The following is a 15040-nucleotide window of genomic DNA, read 5'->3' on the forward strand; positions in this document are numbered from 1 at the left end:
ATAAAGATTGCGTACACATAGTTACAGCGAATATAATTAATTTTTAAAAAAAGCCCCACCGATACAAGAGAAGCTCAATTATTGTAACAATAGTCAATTACTCAAGAAAATAAATTATTGGGAATGCATTCCATTTCTTTAATGTATTTAAAGACTTTAAACTCATTTTGATTTTATATTTACCAATACTGAATATTCAATATTTATCTAATGCATTTGTTAACATTTGTACTAGAAAAGCTTATTGCAAGAGCAGATCCATCTCCTCCGCATTCGAGGACATGAGATCCCGCTCCAAGCTGGTGGTGGCTGCAGTCGCCTGGTTCAAGAACAGGTCGAAGTCGTATCCATCGTTCTGGGCCGCAATGGAGTCCTTTTGGTTGCTAATGGTCTGCGGATTGGACAGCAGGTCCACATCGTACAGACCCAGTTCCTTGAGCAGCGTATCGTTCTCACTGGGGGATTGGGAAGCAGCTGAATCCACGGATGCCTTGACCTCCACGTTAATAATGGCCGCTGGCTGCTCTACAGCCTCAAATCCACAGTCGACTTGAGAAGGAGCGGAGTTGGGATGGTTGTTGGCCTCGATTTCATCGTCGTCCAGCTCCTGCGGCTTTAGAGTACTCGACTTGTACTGGAAGTCCGTCTCCTTGAAGTCCACTTCGATGGGAAACAGCGGCGGCAGCGAGTCCAGACGGTCCACCAAACTCCGGTGGAGTTCCGCCAAACTTTCCAGCAGGCTTCTCAGCTGCTTGTTCAGATCCATGGCATGTTTGCACTCCAGCAGCTCCATCTTCTCGAGAACATCCGTGCGGAGCTTGGCGAACTTGCTGCGTGCATCCTGGCGACATCTCAGAATTAATCTGTACTCATAGTTGCCAGTTTCCACGCGATAAAGTGGCTCCTGTAGGGCAGCAAAGCCATGCTCCTCATCATCCATTTCCTTGACCTTTAGGCAATACGAGAGATATGTGAACTTGGCATCCGCATAGCGACGTACCGTGAGCTTTGTGTCCGGTATGGCTTTGTTCAGATACGTTCCCAGATCAGCAAGCACTGGCTTTATCTGCTTGATGATGCCCAAGCCATCCTTCTCCAAGGTGCGATGGAACTCCCCGAAGGTTCGGAACGCCTCCGAGGCTCGCTGCTGTGGTTCGTGGACCGAAATTTGGGTAAAGCAGTCGCCAAAGGACTTGTATGTCTGGAGGAGGTCGTAGTAGGCTTTGAGCATCCGGCGGGCATGCTCCACCAAACCCTTGTACATCAACTCGGTGCCCTCGAGCTCCTCCAGTCGCTTCACCAGCGAATCGTTGCAAAGTATCGCCCGGGAGAGACCCAGTGTATCCGCCGTGTTGCTCGACAAATTGTCTACAATTCGGTGCTTCAGCTTCTTCAGGATGATGTCCAGTGTCTTGCCCTGTTCGGGATCAGCGTGCAGCTTGTTGTAGTGGACGACCACCTCGTCCGTGGCCGTCTGGATCATCTTGGCTACCTCTACCTTCGTCTTGCCCTTCACGCTCACCGAGTTGACCGCCAACAGTTCATCTCCGGATTGCAGGGATCCCTCCCTTGCGGCGGGCGTTCCATCGAAGATCTATATTTCAAGGGAAACAAATTGTTGTCATCACTTGCATTTCTTGAAATTATATACGCTCACAATATGCTTCGTTCCTAACTTATCTGCGAGATTGATTTTTAACTATTCAATAGATTTGATTTTGTCTGAGTACCAATCATTTTTTAAGCAACCAAGATAATAGTAGTCTTTATTCCAAGCTTCAAAATTATTTCAGAATTATAATTCTGATACACATTTGGTTAGCCAAATTATGACCACCAACAACTGGAATAAGTGGTTTGTAGGGGATTTCAGAAGTGAGCCCCATACCAGACCCAAGCTGCTCCCGGGTTTCGACCGGTTAGACGACAGGCTAAGGGCAGTGCTTCGGGAGGAGGACTTGCAAAAAAACTTGCGTAAGCGAAAACAGGCGGGTGGTGGCCAAAAGCAGAAAAAGTCCAAGAAGGTGAAGAGGAGTATGAAGCAAACCCCCCGGGTATGTGAGTTTCAGAAAGTATACACCGAGAAACGCAAGGAGCTTAAACGTATGGCGAAAAAACAAAGGAACGAGTTCCAGTTCCGGAGTACTCCTGTGCCCAACTTCGAGCGATCGCATAAGCGTTTGGAGAGGCGCAAGCTGTACCTGAACTCTCTGCAGAAGGTGACGAAGCCCCGGTGTCCCGGTACTCTGGCCACTTCGATGGAGGCGCTCCAGAAACGCGAAAAGGAGCAAAGGCAGCAACGTAAGCTGTCCGGCTTCGTTCCCAGGATCAATCCGGGGTCTTCCATGGACTACCTGAACCGGCAGCCCTTCATCCCGCGAGTCGAGTCCACCTGCACCCATCCAAAACCTTTTCGTCTCCATACTTCTGAGCGGGCACTGAGCCGGCGGCTGTATGACGAGAGGAAAAGGATGCGGATGGATATGCAGATGGAGCTGCAGGCCAGCGACTGGTTTAAGCGGGAGCGCTCTGAGTTCCGCAAGCTCCGCAAAATGACCAACTTCAAGGCTACTCCAAATCCCTGGAAGCGGAATAATGTCAGCTCTGCAGATGGCTCGTAGGAATTTCATTTTCATAAAAATAAATCGGAAGAGTGATGCTGATAACCAAAAGAAACAATAAAAAAACATAAAAGCCTTATTTGAAGAGTGGTACTTCCTCTCAAAAAGATCTCGATATGCAGTTGTTATAAAAGTTTTGGTCGAAAACTTGGAATAAAAGAGTATTTTTTTATTTTGTTTCTATCAATGATTCCCTTGCAAATTACAGGAATTTAAATATAATAAAGATAAACAGCGAAATATTGGAAAAAAATATCTTGAAAATCATACAGTTTCGACCTATCTATAGCATATAGTCACTCGAACGGCATGAATTTTTATCCTGATAATGAAAAATACGATTTTCCTTATGTTCTGTGTTTTATGATCTTACAGTCGTAAGAACAAGGGAAGCACAATATGAAAACTAACCAACTTTAGTTAAATTTATTTAAACCAATAAATCTCGTTCAATCTGGAAAAACTTTCAAGAGGTTTTCCGAAATATTTATTAATAATAATATTTATTACACCTCTCCTTTTTAGAATAAAATACAAATGTTTGTTGTATGTAATTTTGCAGGACTTTTAATATCTATAGACTCACCTGCACAATATATAGACAGGGGCACATAGGTGCTCCACCTCCAATGCTAATTCCAATAAGGTTACTCTGATCCTTGGTAATGACGACGGCATTAGTGCTGACGGTCATGCCCCTGTTTTAAAATTTATAAAAAGTCCAACTATTAGTTTTGCAAATTGTATGATAGATTTAAGCGTGAACTACGCGTGCTATATGATTTTAAATATTTAATTATGTGTGGGTGATTTCATATCAATTTTCCATACGTACTCACATCGATCGGTGCAATTTTCTAATTAGCCATGTTACCAGTTCTAGCAGGGCCATTGGACTATATCAAATTTACCTACGGCTGTTTGGGAAAACTGTTGATCGGGGCAGTTTATTCTAAGGCTTCGTGATACTATCGATTGCGAAGGATAGGGATCCGAATGCCAAAGGACACCTCGAAGTCAGTATAGTTTGTATAATTCACTAGCTAGCCTAGCTATAGATACGATATTGTTAGGTATAAGCATCTAGATCTCTACACACAAACGAAAAACATATTTGGCCTTTTTTGATTTAATCAATAAATTATATTAAAGAAAATATCGTTAGTTCTAGTTCGTTTGGATTTTTGTACAAAATACTATAAGTATAAGGTACAGTGGTCGCTTGAAAAAATAAACATTGGTAACAAATTATAAACTAACAATTAAAATGTAGTGATTTATGAAAAACCAATCAAAAATAATGATTAGTTATAAATAGAAGTAATTAGCTTACAAAATTACCGAGTCTTAAATAAGATAAAAAAAGACAAATAATATAAAAGTAAATATATTTATGAAAGTAAACAATATAAATAATAATAATTATTATTATTATTAAAAATAAATAATAATAATACTTGAAAACTTTTTCAATAAAAGGTTATTTTTTCTAGCTATCGAGCGACCACAGTGAAACACTATTCGAACGATCCGGGTCAACGGAGTTGACTTACAAACGGTCTAACTCATATTTCTGCCTATTGGCGGACTCGATGCCGAACCTGTCCCCGGATCCGGAATCGGAGGAAAAGCCCGCCGGGGAGCAGAGCATTACGGTGGCCTCGAGCGGAGCGACGGAGGGTTTCTCCTGCTCCTCGGGAAGATCCTTGTGCCGCCGGACAACCTGTGCATTAGCCCCATCCAACTGGATGAGCAGCGGTTCAGGCCTGAGTCCAGCAATATGTTTTTAGTGGCGACGATTATTGATTTTTAGCAGATGCTTTTTGGCACATCGCAACAGATTGATGTGCTCAAATAATGCTGGGCAGAGAGTTTTCGTTAATTACTGGGTCCCAACGGATACTTACATCTTATCCTCCTCGAAAAAGAAGTCATCCTCGGCGTCCGTCAACATTTTCCGTGGTTAAAAAAATATATTTGTTTATTTTGGCAACTTGAAGTTCCTCCAACTGTCATCGGGTGCTGATGACTGATTTGAAAAGTATCGTATCGCACTGTGAATGGCAAACTCCAGTGAAAACCGAACATTCTCAGCGAGAAAATGACCACTTGTTGCCTAGGAAACGCTGAGGAAAAACATAAACAAAAGATGATGGACTGGGCCGAAGAACTCAAGATGACCATAAGAAAGGTGAAAAACAGTGTTTAAATAGGTGTGTACTCAAGTTTGGCTATATTTTTGTCCCCAGACGACGGCCAGAAAGGGTCGGCGCTCCAAGAGTCGCGATGTCTTGAAGGAGGAGTCCTCGCAGGCGCCTGCAGGCTCCAAGGATATTTCCATCGATATCACCCTGAATGTCCAGGCAGGTTCTCCACCCACAACCTCGGACACGGCCACCTCGTCCACCTACAACAATGAATTCGAGTCGCATCGCCCACCCATTAGGCGGATCTCGGGAGGATGGGCGGATTCGGGTCTAAAGGGGTTAAAGTGAGTATGGAAAGCCTTACAATAGGTTCATTACTTATTGCTCCGTACCTTTACAGGTCCAAGAAGAACAACTCCTTTGATGAGTAAGTTTATCTTAAAGTACCATATTATTCCAAAGTTGCCATATATAATGAGCTGAGATTTAAAATATTAAGATAAGTTTTAAAATTCTTGATAATAAGCATTAATGGTCGCTACAAAATCCATCAAAACAATGATGGTTGTTTCCTTTGTCTCTTTTGTTGAGTAGGTTTATCTAAAAGTACCATATTACTCCAAAGATGCCATATACGTATATGTATAATGGGCTGAAAGTTTAAATTGTAAGATAAGTTTTAAAATTCTTGATATAAACATTAACGTTCGCTTCAGTTTCCATCAAGTTAAAGATGGTTTTTTCTCTTGTCTCTTTTGATGAGTTAGTGTATCAAAAAGTATTATATTAGTCCAAAGTTGCCTTACAGTTTTGAAATTCTTGATATATGTAAGCATTACCGGTCACTTCAGTTTCTATCAAAACAAAGTTGAGTGTTTCGGTTTTAAAACTTATTGTTTTGTATTCTGGAGGTTAAATAAATTTTGAATTGTTCTGTAAAAATATATAATATTTAAAAATATGTTAAAAATATATAAAAGTTACTTAATTTTGTACTTTTAAAACAAGATTTTAATTTTGTCTTGTACTTTTCAGCGAACGTTTTAGGCAAACCAAGTCTGCTACAAATTCTATACCTACTGATGACATTCCCGTCATTCCAGACATGGATGATGTTAAAGATGAAATAATGCTCAATGAGATAGTGGAACCTCCTACGTAAGCCTTAGATTATAAGTTTTCTCAACTACAGTAGCTTAATACGTACCACTTTCAGTATGGGCATTTCTCGATCTGCTGTTTTAAAGGAGGCCAATTCCGATTTGCTTTCTCAGTACGCCTTTTCTGCAGTGGATGGCTTCGATCTCTCAATCCTAACCGATTGCCTGGTTCCGCAGGAGAGCCTCAATGAGAAGGACGACCTGTGGCAGTGGGACAAACTCTTCACCGAGGTCACGGCAGAAATCCATTCGGATAAGGCGCCAAACATTGGCATGAAGATAGGCCCTGATGTCGTACCCCCCACACAATATTCCTAAGATATTTTACCTTACAATTTCAGTGCAATACAAATACTCAATATAAATCTTAAGGGCATACAAATACATTTCTTGCCTTAAATGATCACAAAATATACTTCACAGAGATACTCAATTAAAATTCGAATTTTAAATATTATAAAATCGAGCTTTTACTGATTTATTGAATGGCTCTGCCAACTCCATCGAAAGCCTTATCCTTGTGATCTGCGGCATTGGCTCGAGCCTCGTAATTGCAGATGGTTACACCATGATAATGAGCTTCTGTGAACTCCCCCCGAAGACCTTAAATTAAAGATTGATTTAAGTGATACATTAGCCAGGTTTCTGCCGGCACCTACCTATGTAGTAAATGCGTGTATTGTCATCGCCAAAATTGCTGGGGAAGTATAACGAGAGATGGTGCACGGAGGAGAAGGTGACTACTTTGGGGGAGTACTCGATTTCTCCGCGGGCATCACGGGTTAGGTGAAATTCCTGATCGGGCTTAGCTTTGGCATCGTCGAAGGTCATCCTGGGTCGGTTCTTAAAGCTGAAATAATATATACATATCAAATTATTAACCTTATACCACACAAATTTAAGAAAAGGAAGTTGGTATTATACAAATATAAAAAGATAAACATCTTGTTTCATTTATATATATTGGGAACCTTACTTAAGTCGCCAGAATTTGTTTAATCTGTAGAGGGAACACACTGTTAACTTTCAAATTTAGTTGTACAATCTTCTTTAGCCTAAAGATGTCCCTAAGTATATTATTGTCTATATACAAACTTTAGGTCAGCGCTATAACAAAGGCATTTTAATCTATTGGAATAGGTGTATTTCCGGGCTAATTTGAATATCAAATCTGAACAAATGTACATACTTAATACGAATATTTTATAGTACCGCTTTCTTACATTTTGACCCTGTTCGGATGGGAATCGTCATTGGCGCCGCTTATGATGATTCCCTTGAGCTTGACGTTGCCGGTGAAGGGAATATTGAACAGGAGCTCCTCGTCCGCGTCGCTCTGCACGAATTTGGAGAGATCCTGGCGCTTTTCGTAGGGCTTAAAGACACTTTTTCCCTGGCCATCCGTCTCCTCGTTCAGGCACTCCGTGTTGTCCAGGTCGATTTTTGTATACAGACTGTACTCGATGCCCATTTCCAAGGCGTGATCCACATCCGTGGCCTCGTGACTGCATCCGCCATGGTCGTGCGAGTGTCCGTGCGGCATTATTTCAATTTAAAATTTAATAAAATCGAAATGTAAATAAAGGAGCCGAGTCACTACTCAAAACACGGTAACCCCAAAATGCCATTCACCCAGAACGGTTAGTTCGATAACAGTGGGACCTATCGATTTGGACAGTGTTCGCAGGTCAGCGGTTTTCAAACTACAGTCCAAATTCTTCTGGGAAAAGGTACTCCCTTGGAAGTACTTATGGACCCTTGAAAGTACTCGTCCTCGTTTTCGTAACTTTGATTACACCGTGCAAGGATTTCCAATTTTGGGAGATGGATGTTCCTACAAGTAGTGAAGGAACTATCGATAGTCACGACGACAGGCGCAGCCACACTATTTTCTGCTCACCCCTAGCACCTCTTCTTCTTCCGTTTTGCTTCCGCTGTGAATTTTAGTGTGGGAATAATTGTATCGCGTGAATTTGGTGTGAAAACTGTGCTTTGCTTAAAACTATAACTTAACGATCCAATGGCGCCCAAGGCAAAGTCGGTTAACATCAAGCCCACGGCGAAGGCCTTCAAGGACAAGTCGAAGCCCACAGATGTGCGTTTGTCCAACATCCAGGCGGCCAAAGGTGAGAAAATGTGGAAATTAACCGAAGTTAGGGAGGTCTGAGAAAGAAAATGGTCTCCCACGGACTATTTATGGAGCTAGGAGTCGGCTAAATCGACTTTTGACCAGTGTTATGCCGAAATTGCTGACCAAATGGCCAATGAACATCGCAGTTGGATGCCGGCTGTCTGGAAACTTCTGGGCGGAAGAAGAAGAGCGAGCATTACTCATGTGATGAATTAAGCGGTGAAAATTTAAGGTTTCCAATACCCTTCTAGGGTTAGTTTAGCCACGATACGAAGATTACTCTGCCAAAGAGGAAGTTAGTCCTTTCCACTATTATATTATAGTTGTAAACCGCTATGGTAGGTATAGTTCAGCACATCTGTTTATGTTCCGATTAGTCATGCGACTTTAGAGCATTCCGGGTGGAGCTGAGCACATGCTTACATATTTTTAATAATTGAATGGATGTAATACTATAAATCCAAAATCTCCTTTGTATTTTGTGTATTCATGTGGGTTCATAATAATATTTTGTAAATAGTTTTATTGTCGACCTTGAAAGCTAAAACCGGTTAAATTAAAATTATACTTAAATTTTACAACATTTTCTAAGAAGTATTATCAACTAAAAATAACTTTTCTCCCTTTCAGCTGTCTCCGATGCCATCCGCACCAGTTTGGGCCCCCGCGGCATGGACAAGATGATCCAGGCTGCCAACGGCGAAGTTTCCATCACCAACGACGGAGCCACCATCCTGAAGCAGATGAACGTGCTGCACCCGGCCGCCAAGATGCTGGTGGAGCTGTCCCGTGCCCAGGACGTGGCCGCTGGCGACGGCACCACCTCCGTGGTGGTCATTGCCGGCGCTCTGCTGGAGGCCTGCGAGAAGCTGCTGCAGAAGGGCCTGCATCCCACGGCCATCTCGGACTCGTTCCAGCGCTGCTCCAACAAGGCCGTGGAGATCCTCAAACAGATGTCCACGCCCATCGAGCTCAACGACCGCGAGACGCTAATCAAGAGCGCCTCCACCTCGCTTAACTCCAAGGTGGTGTCGCAGCAGAGCAGCCTGCTGGCCCCCATTGCCGTGGATGCCGTGTTGAAGGTCACGGACCCCGGCAAGGAGACCTCCGTGGATCTCAAGAACATCAAGGTCATCTCCAGCCTGGGCGGTACCGTTGAGGACACCGAGCTGGTCGATGGCTTGGTCTTCACCTGCCGCTCTGCCGGATCCAACGCTCCCAAGCGCATCGAGAAGGCCAAGATTGGTCTTATTCAGTTCTGCATTTCGGCACCCAAGACCGATGTGAGTAGCTAGCTACACTTATATCGATTTCCTTCTTCATTCACACGCCATATTTTACAGATGGATCACAACGTGATTGTGTCTGACTACGCTGCCATGGATCGCGTTTTGAAGGAGGAGCGTTCGTACATCCTCAACATTGTCAAGCAGATCAAGAAGACCGGATGCAATGTCCTGCTGGTTCAGAAGTCTATCCTGCGGTAGGTGCAGCTCACTTCCACCTTTCTCACCTTGGGCTCATAATTTCCCGTTTCATCCTTAGCGATGCTGTCTCTGACCTGGCTCAGCACTTTTTGGACAAGATCAAGTGCCTGGTGGTCAAGGATGTGGAGCGTGAGGACATTGAGTTCGTGTGCAAGACTCTGCACTGCCGGCCAATTGCCTCCCTGGATCACTTCACAGCCGAGAACCTGTCCAGCGCCGATTTGGTCGAGGAGGTGGCCAGTGGCACCAACAAGTTTGTGAAGATCACGGGCATCCAGAACATGGGACGCACGGTCTCGATCATCTGCCGCGGATCCAACAAGCTGGTGCTTGAGGAGGCTGCTCGCTCCCTGCACGATGCCCTCTGCGTGGTGCGTTGCCTGGTGAAATTGCGTGCCCAGATTGTCGGCGGTGGTGCGCCGGAGATTGAGATGGCGCTGCAGTTGGCTGCTTTGGCTCAAACTGTGGAGGGTGTGGATGCTTACTGCTTCCGCGCATTTGCCGATGCCCTGGAGGTCATTCCTTCTACTCTGGCCGAGAACGCCGGCTTGAACCCCATTGCCACGGTCACGGAGCTGCGCAACCGCCACGCCCAAGGTGAAAAGAACGCTGGTATTAATGTGCGCAAGGGCGCCATCACAGACATTTTCGCTGAGAACGTGGTGCAACCCCTGCTGGTCAGTATTTCATCGATCACCTTGGCCACGGAGACGATTCGCTCGATCTTGAAGATCGACGATATTGTAAGTCTTACATTCAAATAATGTTTTTCTTGGTTGTTAATCAGTATCACCTTTTCTTTCAGGTCAACACCTTCAGTTAAGCATTGTGACCTGACTCCTTTGGTTGTCTGTCTCTGATCAAGATCAATCTTAATGCATTTTCATCTAATCCCTCACATCTTATACCCATTATGCGAATTCGCATTAAATTTTGAATAAAATTCACATATACACTACGCCTTACCAGCTTAATATGTATTTAAAAACAAAACTAAATGATTAAATACTTCGCTAACACAACCCAAACAAATTATTTTGTATTTCATTTGTAAAAAAAATGTACCTTTTTGTGTATATCGCAAGGGTTCGAATGCCTTGGAACTTATATAGTTTCGGAATAGTAAACACTGTTTTAAAAGTAGGAAGGGCTGTCGACTCTATAAGTTTTTCATATAAAGTGCAATTCTGGTTGCATCGCTCTATAACTTTGTGTTATTAATCCATTATAATCGCAAAAATTACATTTTAATACCCGTTACTCGTTGAGTAAAAGGATATAATGTATTCTTCGGAAAGAAGTAGAAAAAGCTTTTCCGTCCGTATAAACGCTGAGATTTCAAAAACTATGAAACCTAAAAAATGGTTGGGACTAAGATTCTTGCGCAAAGCAAGTTTATTTTACCACCTCTCTAACGCCCACAAGCCGCACACGTTCGTTACGCCCACATTTTCAAATTTGGTTATATACTTTCCGAAGAATACTATGCAAATTGTTTGGTAACAAAGAAAAAAATTAAGAATTCTATTCACTATCGGTTGCGCGTAAACAATAATATAAATGCTGAAAAATTGCTCGAACATTTTAAAATTCGCATTTTAAACTACCACCTCTCCCTTAGGGGGAAAGCCTACACAAATTATTGTGTTAAAAAAATACTTCTCTGATCAAGTCCTAGCTACGCCACTAGTTTAAAGTCATTATTCATGTGTAAATTTTTTTAAAAACTGATTTTGATAAATATAATATATTGATAAAATGGTTTAGTTAGCCGTACAAAATGATGGAATGACATTAGAATAGCAATTAATATAGGTTAAGTTGATTGATATCAGTATTATTAAAAACTTTTTAAATAATTTTAAGAGCTTAACAAAGGCTGTATTTTCAAAGGTTTAATACAGATTTGGACATGCACAGTGACTGCACTTGGTTGTGAGTTTTTTTGTCAAGTAAAGATTTTTGGGAGAGAATATTTAAAATTGTCTAACTAAGCCATTATTATACCCGTTACTCCTAAAGTGAAAGGGTGTACTAGAAAAGTAAAAGTTAAAGGTAGAAGGTAGCGTTTTCGACCCTATAAAGTATATACAGGGGTGGTCAAAAGTATTTTCACAAAACAAAAGTTAAATATACTCATAATTTGAACTTACTTCTTGTTAACTTTGGCATCAATGTAAAGGTAATTTAAATGCCGTTTGAATTATACAATACATTTCTTAACCCATTCAGTACTTATTGAAAAGGACGTATTCGTGTGAAAATCTACTTTTTGAACTTTTTTCCTCGTCTGGAAAACTTAAATTTGTTGATGCAAAAAGTTTCTTTAAACAAAAATAATAGTAACTGCAAAAAGAATTTTTCAAAAATCATTTTGCAACAAATTTTGGATTTGGTATGCAGATTCTTCAGGTTCTTGCAGCTCGCAGCGCCTGTTTATTTCAGCAGGATGCCACGCCTGCTCTATATTTATGAAGATTTTCTTAAAAGTAAATTGGTTTCTCTTTTGATTGTCAATACATATCATACAAATTTATTCAAATAGGACCATTCATTAACAAATTATAAGCAAATAATTTGTGCAATCTTGGGAACAGTCGCTTTGTATATCCCCATCTCCCTTGCAATCCCCTTAGCTGAGTAACGGGTATTTGATAGTCGATGGAATCGACTTTCTATCTTCTTTTTGGATTATAATTGAATCTTTAAGAGACACTGAGTGAACATTTTTGTGTAACGTTTCTATTATTTTTCCAAAAGCAACGACTCAATAAAATGTTTAATTTTTTTGCAAAACAGTTTTTTTAAATCGTGTTCTTTAGTTTTAAATATATTTCAAATTATGTTTAACACAAAATTAAATTTATTTCAGGATGAAACAGTTGAAGAAGGCTATTGCAGAGGTACAGCAGTGTTTTTAGTTAATTTCGAAGATTCCCTCTTTAGAAAGTATACTCGAACTCCTTTTGTTTTCAGGTCAAACTAAATGATTATCAACTAACCGTATCCTTATCTAATGTGTGAAATCATTTTCCTCGTTTTCAGCCACCACCTTGGATTTCAAAGGGTTGGCTGAACCCCACCCATTTCACACCCCGCCCCAATCTTTCACCCCGTTCGTTTTGGGGTTCCTTTTTGTCCTGGGCGTGTAAATAAAAATCACTTGATGCGATTTTTATGATGTGCGTTAAATGATTAAACCACTTGAACTGGTTTCAAATTGTCAAAAAAGCCAGGAAAAGGGTTTATCCTTGTGTTTTCTTAGCCCCATTTTGGAACTTTATGTGGGTTGGGTGTACGCTTGGGTGTGATTAGATGGGGACTATCTCTCGTGTCCGGAAACTTTCGGCGCGTGTAAGTTAATTAAATGTGTAAACATGTCAAAGGGATCAAGTTTTCCATCTCACTATCTCCCATCAACCATCTGGCCGAGATGGTGTTGATTTCGGATCACGCCCTTGATGGCCTTTGATTTTTGAGCCTCAAAAAAGCTGTTCCTCTAATTGGCTGTTTAAAACTTTCGGGGGAGGATTTCCCTCAGCCTTCAGGGGTCGCATGCAAATTTTTTCATTTTAAATTTAGGTTTTTCTCAAGCGGCCATTGATTTGGGTTTTCCATTTTGGATTAAAGAGGGTGGTAAAATCAGGATTCAAACGTTTTCTGCACTTGTCCCATTTGTATGTTAAAGAATATTGTATATTTTCTTCAGATTTTACGAGTTATAAAAGGCTTTTAATGAAATCCAATAATAATTTAACATATTAATTGCTTATTATTAATAGATGGGCTTTTGGTTATTGCCTTTTATAGAAGTACTCAAACTAGGCAAACTCAAACATTCTTTTAAATATATTATTCTTTTATAAAACAGTCCGAATAATAAAACAAAATATATATCTAAGGGTACTGAAATATTCGATTTAAGCAGCTTCCATCCATGTTATTTGTTTTATTTTCTGTTACTTTTTTAGCTATTTGCTCGACTGTCTTGGGGCATTGTCGTCCACGTCCTCGTTCCCATTTGTTTCTTGTGCAAATATTGAATTTGCGCTTTTTTCCCGAGCTATTTGCAGGAGCCAGTGGCCCACACTTTTGAAACTTTTCATTTCGGGGGTTCTTCCTTTGTTTCGCCTGTTTGCTTAATTTTTGTATGCGATTTTCTTCATCTACTTTTTGCTCATTTCATATTTTCATTGTAATTCAATTGTGTTTCCCCCGCTGCTGTTGTTTTTGGCCAAATGTTTGCACAAGTCTTATGTTCTCCACTCGGGCGAAAAGGGGTGTGTCCCCGATGTCCTTGTTCCTCTTATTTTCGTTAGCCGAATTGAAATTCAAAGCACCAAATTGTCAGCCAGTCACGCAGAAATTTAACATATGTTCGCCATATAATTTGCGAGCACTTTTTATTTCGCCAAACTCATCCCAAATTACCAACGTCTGGTATCTCACATCTCGAGTATCTAACATTTGAGGAGGGACAAAGGCAATTTTAAAAGATACATTAAAACAGCAGGGACATGAAATGAAAATACATTAAGTTTAACTAACTCATAATATTTTCAAATGTATAGGAAATAATACCGTATACCATTTCAATTAGTTTAGTTTTGTGCTTTCTATAATATTAATAATAAGAAAAAATATATAAATAATCACCAAGTTTCAAAGACCATTTTATTTAAATTCATTTTGGGTTGTTTACATTTTAGAACAAGAAGCCAAAAATATTTTCCCTTATAGTAAGAAAATTATTACAACTTAAGGGTTCTTAAAGAAATATGAACGTCACTCTATTTAAGGAGAGCTAACTTGATTGAATCCGTTTTATCAGTTTAATAAAAGTTTCCACTGACTAACTGTTTATTCAAACTGCGAATCCAAAAATATTAATTAATATATCAAGGGTCCCTCAAATTTAATTTCAAACATTTTAATAGACATCTTCTCTCTATAGTTGGTATAATAATTTATCATGAGTTCAACGAAATAAATAAGAATTAGTTTCATAACTCTAACATTTAATAGGTCTGTTTAACAAAACACTCCCATATATTTCATGCCACTCAAAGAGGAAAAACTAGAAAAAGCATAAAGAAAGAAATGCTGAAGGAAAAGCATAAAGGAAACTTAATTTTCGTTAGTCCTGCCAAGTGGCGAGTGATTAATGATGGCAGGACAACGACAATATTATGAAAACGCATTCGAAAATTTCATTAAATTGTTATAAATGAAGCGGGCGAAAGGAAAATGAAACATTTCCCGGAGAGAAAATTCAATTTGCAAATGCAGCAAATGTTTGCCTGTTTGCCGAAAGGAAATCTATCAAAAGAAACCTGAATGAAATCTCGGTCGAACGATCTGCAACCACCGGGGAACCCCCTGAAAGGCCTACGGGGCTTATCAACCCATTTTGACCAGCTCGGGCTTAGGGCACTTTGAATATGACCAATGCAATTGAAGTTTCCCCCATTGAAAACCGAAATTGCTCAAAGCC

At 40.6% G+C, this 15040-nt stretch overlaps 5 protein-coding genes across 6 annotated transcripts; 3 read left to right on the forward strand and 2 right to left on the reverse strand.

The window, feature by feature from the left end:
- Positions 1–12: 12 nt before the first annotated feature.
- On the reverse strand, positions 13–4684 carry LOC119546849 (PRKCA-binding protein). 2 transcript variants are annotated; one of them, XM_037853446.1, is made up of 4 exons: positions 4529–4684; positions 4175–4387; positions 3208–3319; positions 13–1594 (listed from the first exon to the last, which is right to left on the reverse strand). In XM_037853446.1, the coding sequence occupies exons 1-4, from the start codon at positions 4573–4575 to the stop codon at positions 242–244; spliced, it is 1725 nt and encodes a 574-aa protein (XP_037709374.1). In that variant the 5' UTR covers positions 4576–4684; the 3' UTR covers positions 13–241. The 2 variants fall into 2 exon arrangements, with proteins under 2 accessions (XP_037709374.1, XP_037709375.1); XM_037853447.1 differs by lacking the exon at positions 4175–4387 and having other exon boundaries at positions 4529–4680.
- Positions 1746–2793, forward strand: LOC119546852. The gene has a single exon (XM_037853449.1). The coding sequence runs from the start codon at positions 1830–1832 to the stop codon at positions 2619–2621; it is 792 nt and encodes a 263-aa protein (XP_037709377.1). The 5' UTR covers positions 1746–1829; the 3' UTR covers positions 2622–2793.
- Positions 4666–6390, forward strand: LOC119546853 (intraflagellar transport protein 43 homolog). Its single transcript, XM_037853450.1, has 5 exons — positions 4666–4812; positions 4871–5112; positions 5169–5195; positions 5804–5926; positions 5985–6390. Exons 1-5 carry the CDS (start codon positions 4723–4725, stop codon positions 6244–6246), a joined length of 744 nt encoding a protein of 247 aa, XP_037709378.1. The 5' UTR covers positions 4666–4722; the 3' UTR covers positions 6247–6390.
- On the reverse strand, positions 6290–7554 carry LOC119546854 (PITH domain-containing protein CG6153). The gene is made up of 3 exons (XM_037853451.1): positions 7152–7554; positions 6588–6778; positions 6290–6531 (listed from the first exon to the last, which is right to left on the reverse strand). Exons 1-3 carry the CDS (start codon positions 7469–7471, stop codon positions 6407–6409), a joined length of 636 nt encoding a protein of 211 aa, XP_037709379.1. The 5' UTR covers positions 7472–7554; the 3' UTR covers positions 6290–6406.
- Positions 7555–7841: 287 nt separating this feature from the next.
- On the forward strand, positions 7842–10575 carry LOC119547754 (T-complex protein 1 subunit delta). Its single transcript, XM_037854756.1, has 5 exons — positions 7842–8054; positions 8690–9342; positions 9403–9542; positions 9605–10289; positions 10352–10575. Exons 1-5 carry the CDS (start codon positions 7949–7951, stop codon positions 10367–10369), a joined length of 1602 nt encoding a protein of 533 aa, XP_037710684.1. The 5' UTR covers positions 7842–7948; the 3' UTR covers positions 10370–10575.
- The last annotated feature ends 4465 nt before the right edge of the window (positions 10576–15040 follow it).

This window comes from Drosophila subpulchrella, chromosome 2L (genome assembly GCF_014743375.2).
Source record: "Drosophila subpulchrella strain 33 F10 #4 breed RU33 chromosome 2L, RU_Dsub_v1.1 Primary Assembly, whole genome shotgun sequence".
NCBI lineage: Eukaryota > Metazoa > Arthropoda > Insecta > Diptera > Drosophilidae > Drosophila > Drosophila subpulchrella.

Bases quoted from the DNA above. Each gene is read 5' to 3' on its own strand.
- LOC119546849 (XM_037853446.1), bottom strand. From the start codon at position 4,575: ATGTTGACGGACGCCGAGGATGACTTCTTTTTCGAGGAGGATAAGAT. The intron at 4,388-4,528 runs GTAAGTATCCGT...TGCTGGACTCAG, and splicing joins TTTTTCGAGGAGGATAAGAT to GCCTGAACCGCTGCTCATCC. The intron at 3,320-4,174 runs GTAAGTCAACTC...ATTTTAAAACAG, and splicing joins AAATATGAGTTAGACCGTTT to GGGCATGACCGTCAGCACTA.
- LOC119546853 (XM_037853450.1), top strand. From the start codon at position 4,723: ATGACCACTTGTTGCCTAGGAAACGCTGAGGAAAAACATAAACAAAAG. The intron at 5,113-5,168 runs GTGAGTATGGAA...GTACCTTTACAG, and splicing joins TCGGGTCTAAAGGGGTTAAA to GTCCAAGAAGAACAACTCCT. The intron at 5,196-5,803 runs GTAAGTTTATCT...TGTACTTTTCAG, and splicing joins AAGAACAACTCCTTTGATGA to CGAACGTTTTAGGCAAACCA.
- LOC119547754 (XM_037854756.1), top strand. From the start codon at position 7,949: ATGGCGCCCAAGGCAAAGTCGGTTAACATCAAGCCCACGGCGAAGGCC. The intron at 8,055-8,689 runs GTGAGAAAATGT...TCTCCCTTTCAG, and splicing joins CAACATCCAGGCGGCCAAAG to CTGTCTCCGATGCCATCCGC. The intron at 9,543-9,604 runs GTAGGTGCAGCT...TTTCATCCTTAG, and splicing joins GTTCAGAAGTCTATCCTGCG to CGATGCTGTCTCTGACCTGG.
- LOC119546852 (XM_037853449.1), top strand. From the start codon at position 1,830: ATGACCACCAACAACTGGAATAAGTGGTTTGTAGGGGATTTCAGAAGT.
- LOC119546854 (XM_037853451.1), bottom strand. From the start codon at position 7,471: ATGCCGCACGGACACTCGCACGACCATGGCGGATGCAGTCACGAGGCC. The intron at 6,779-7,151 runs GTAAGAAAGCGG...ATATTATTTCAG, and splicing joins CATCCGAACAGGGTCAAAAT to CTTTAAGAACCGACCCAGGA. The intron at 6,532-6,587 runs GTAGGTGCCGGC...CTTTAATTTAAG, and splicing joins TACACGCATTTACTACATAG to GTCTTCGGGGGGAGTTCACA.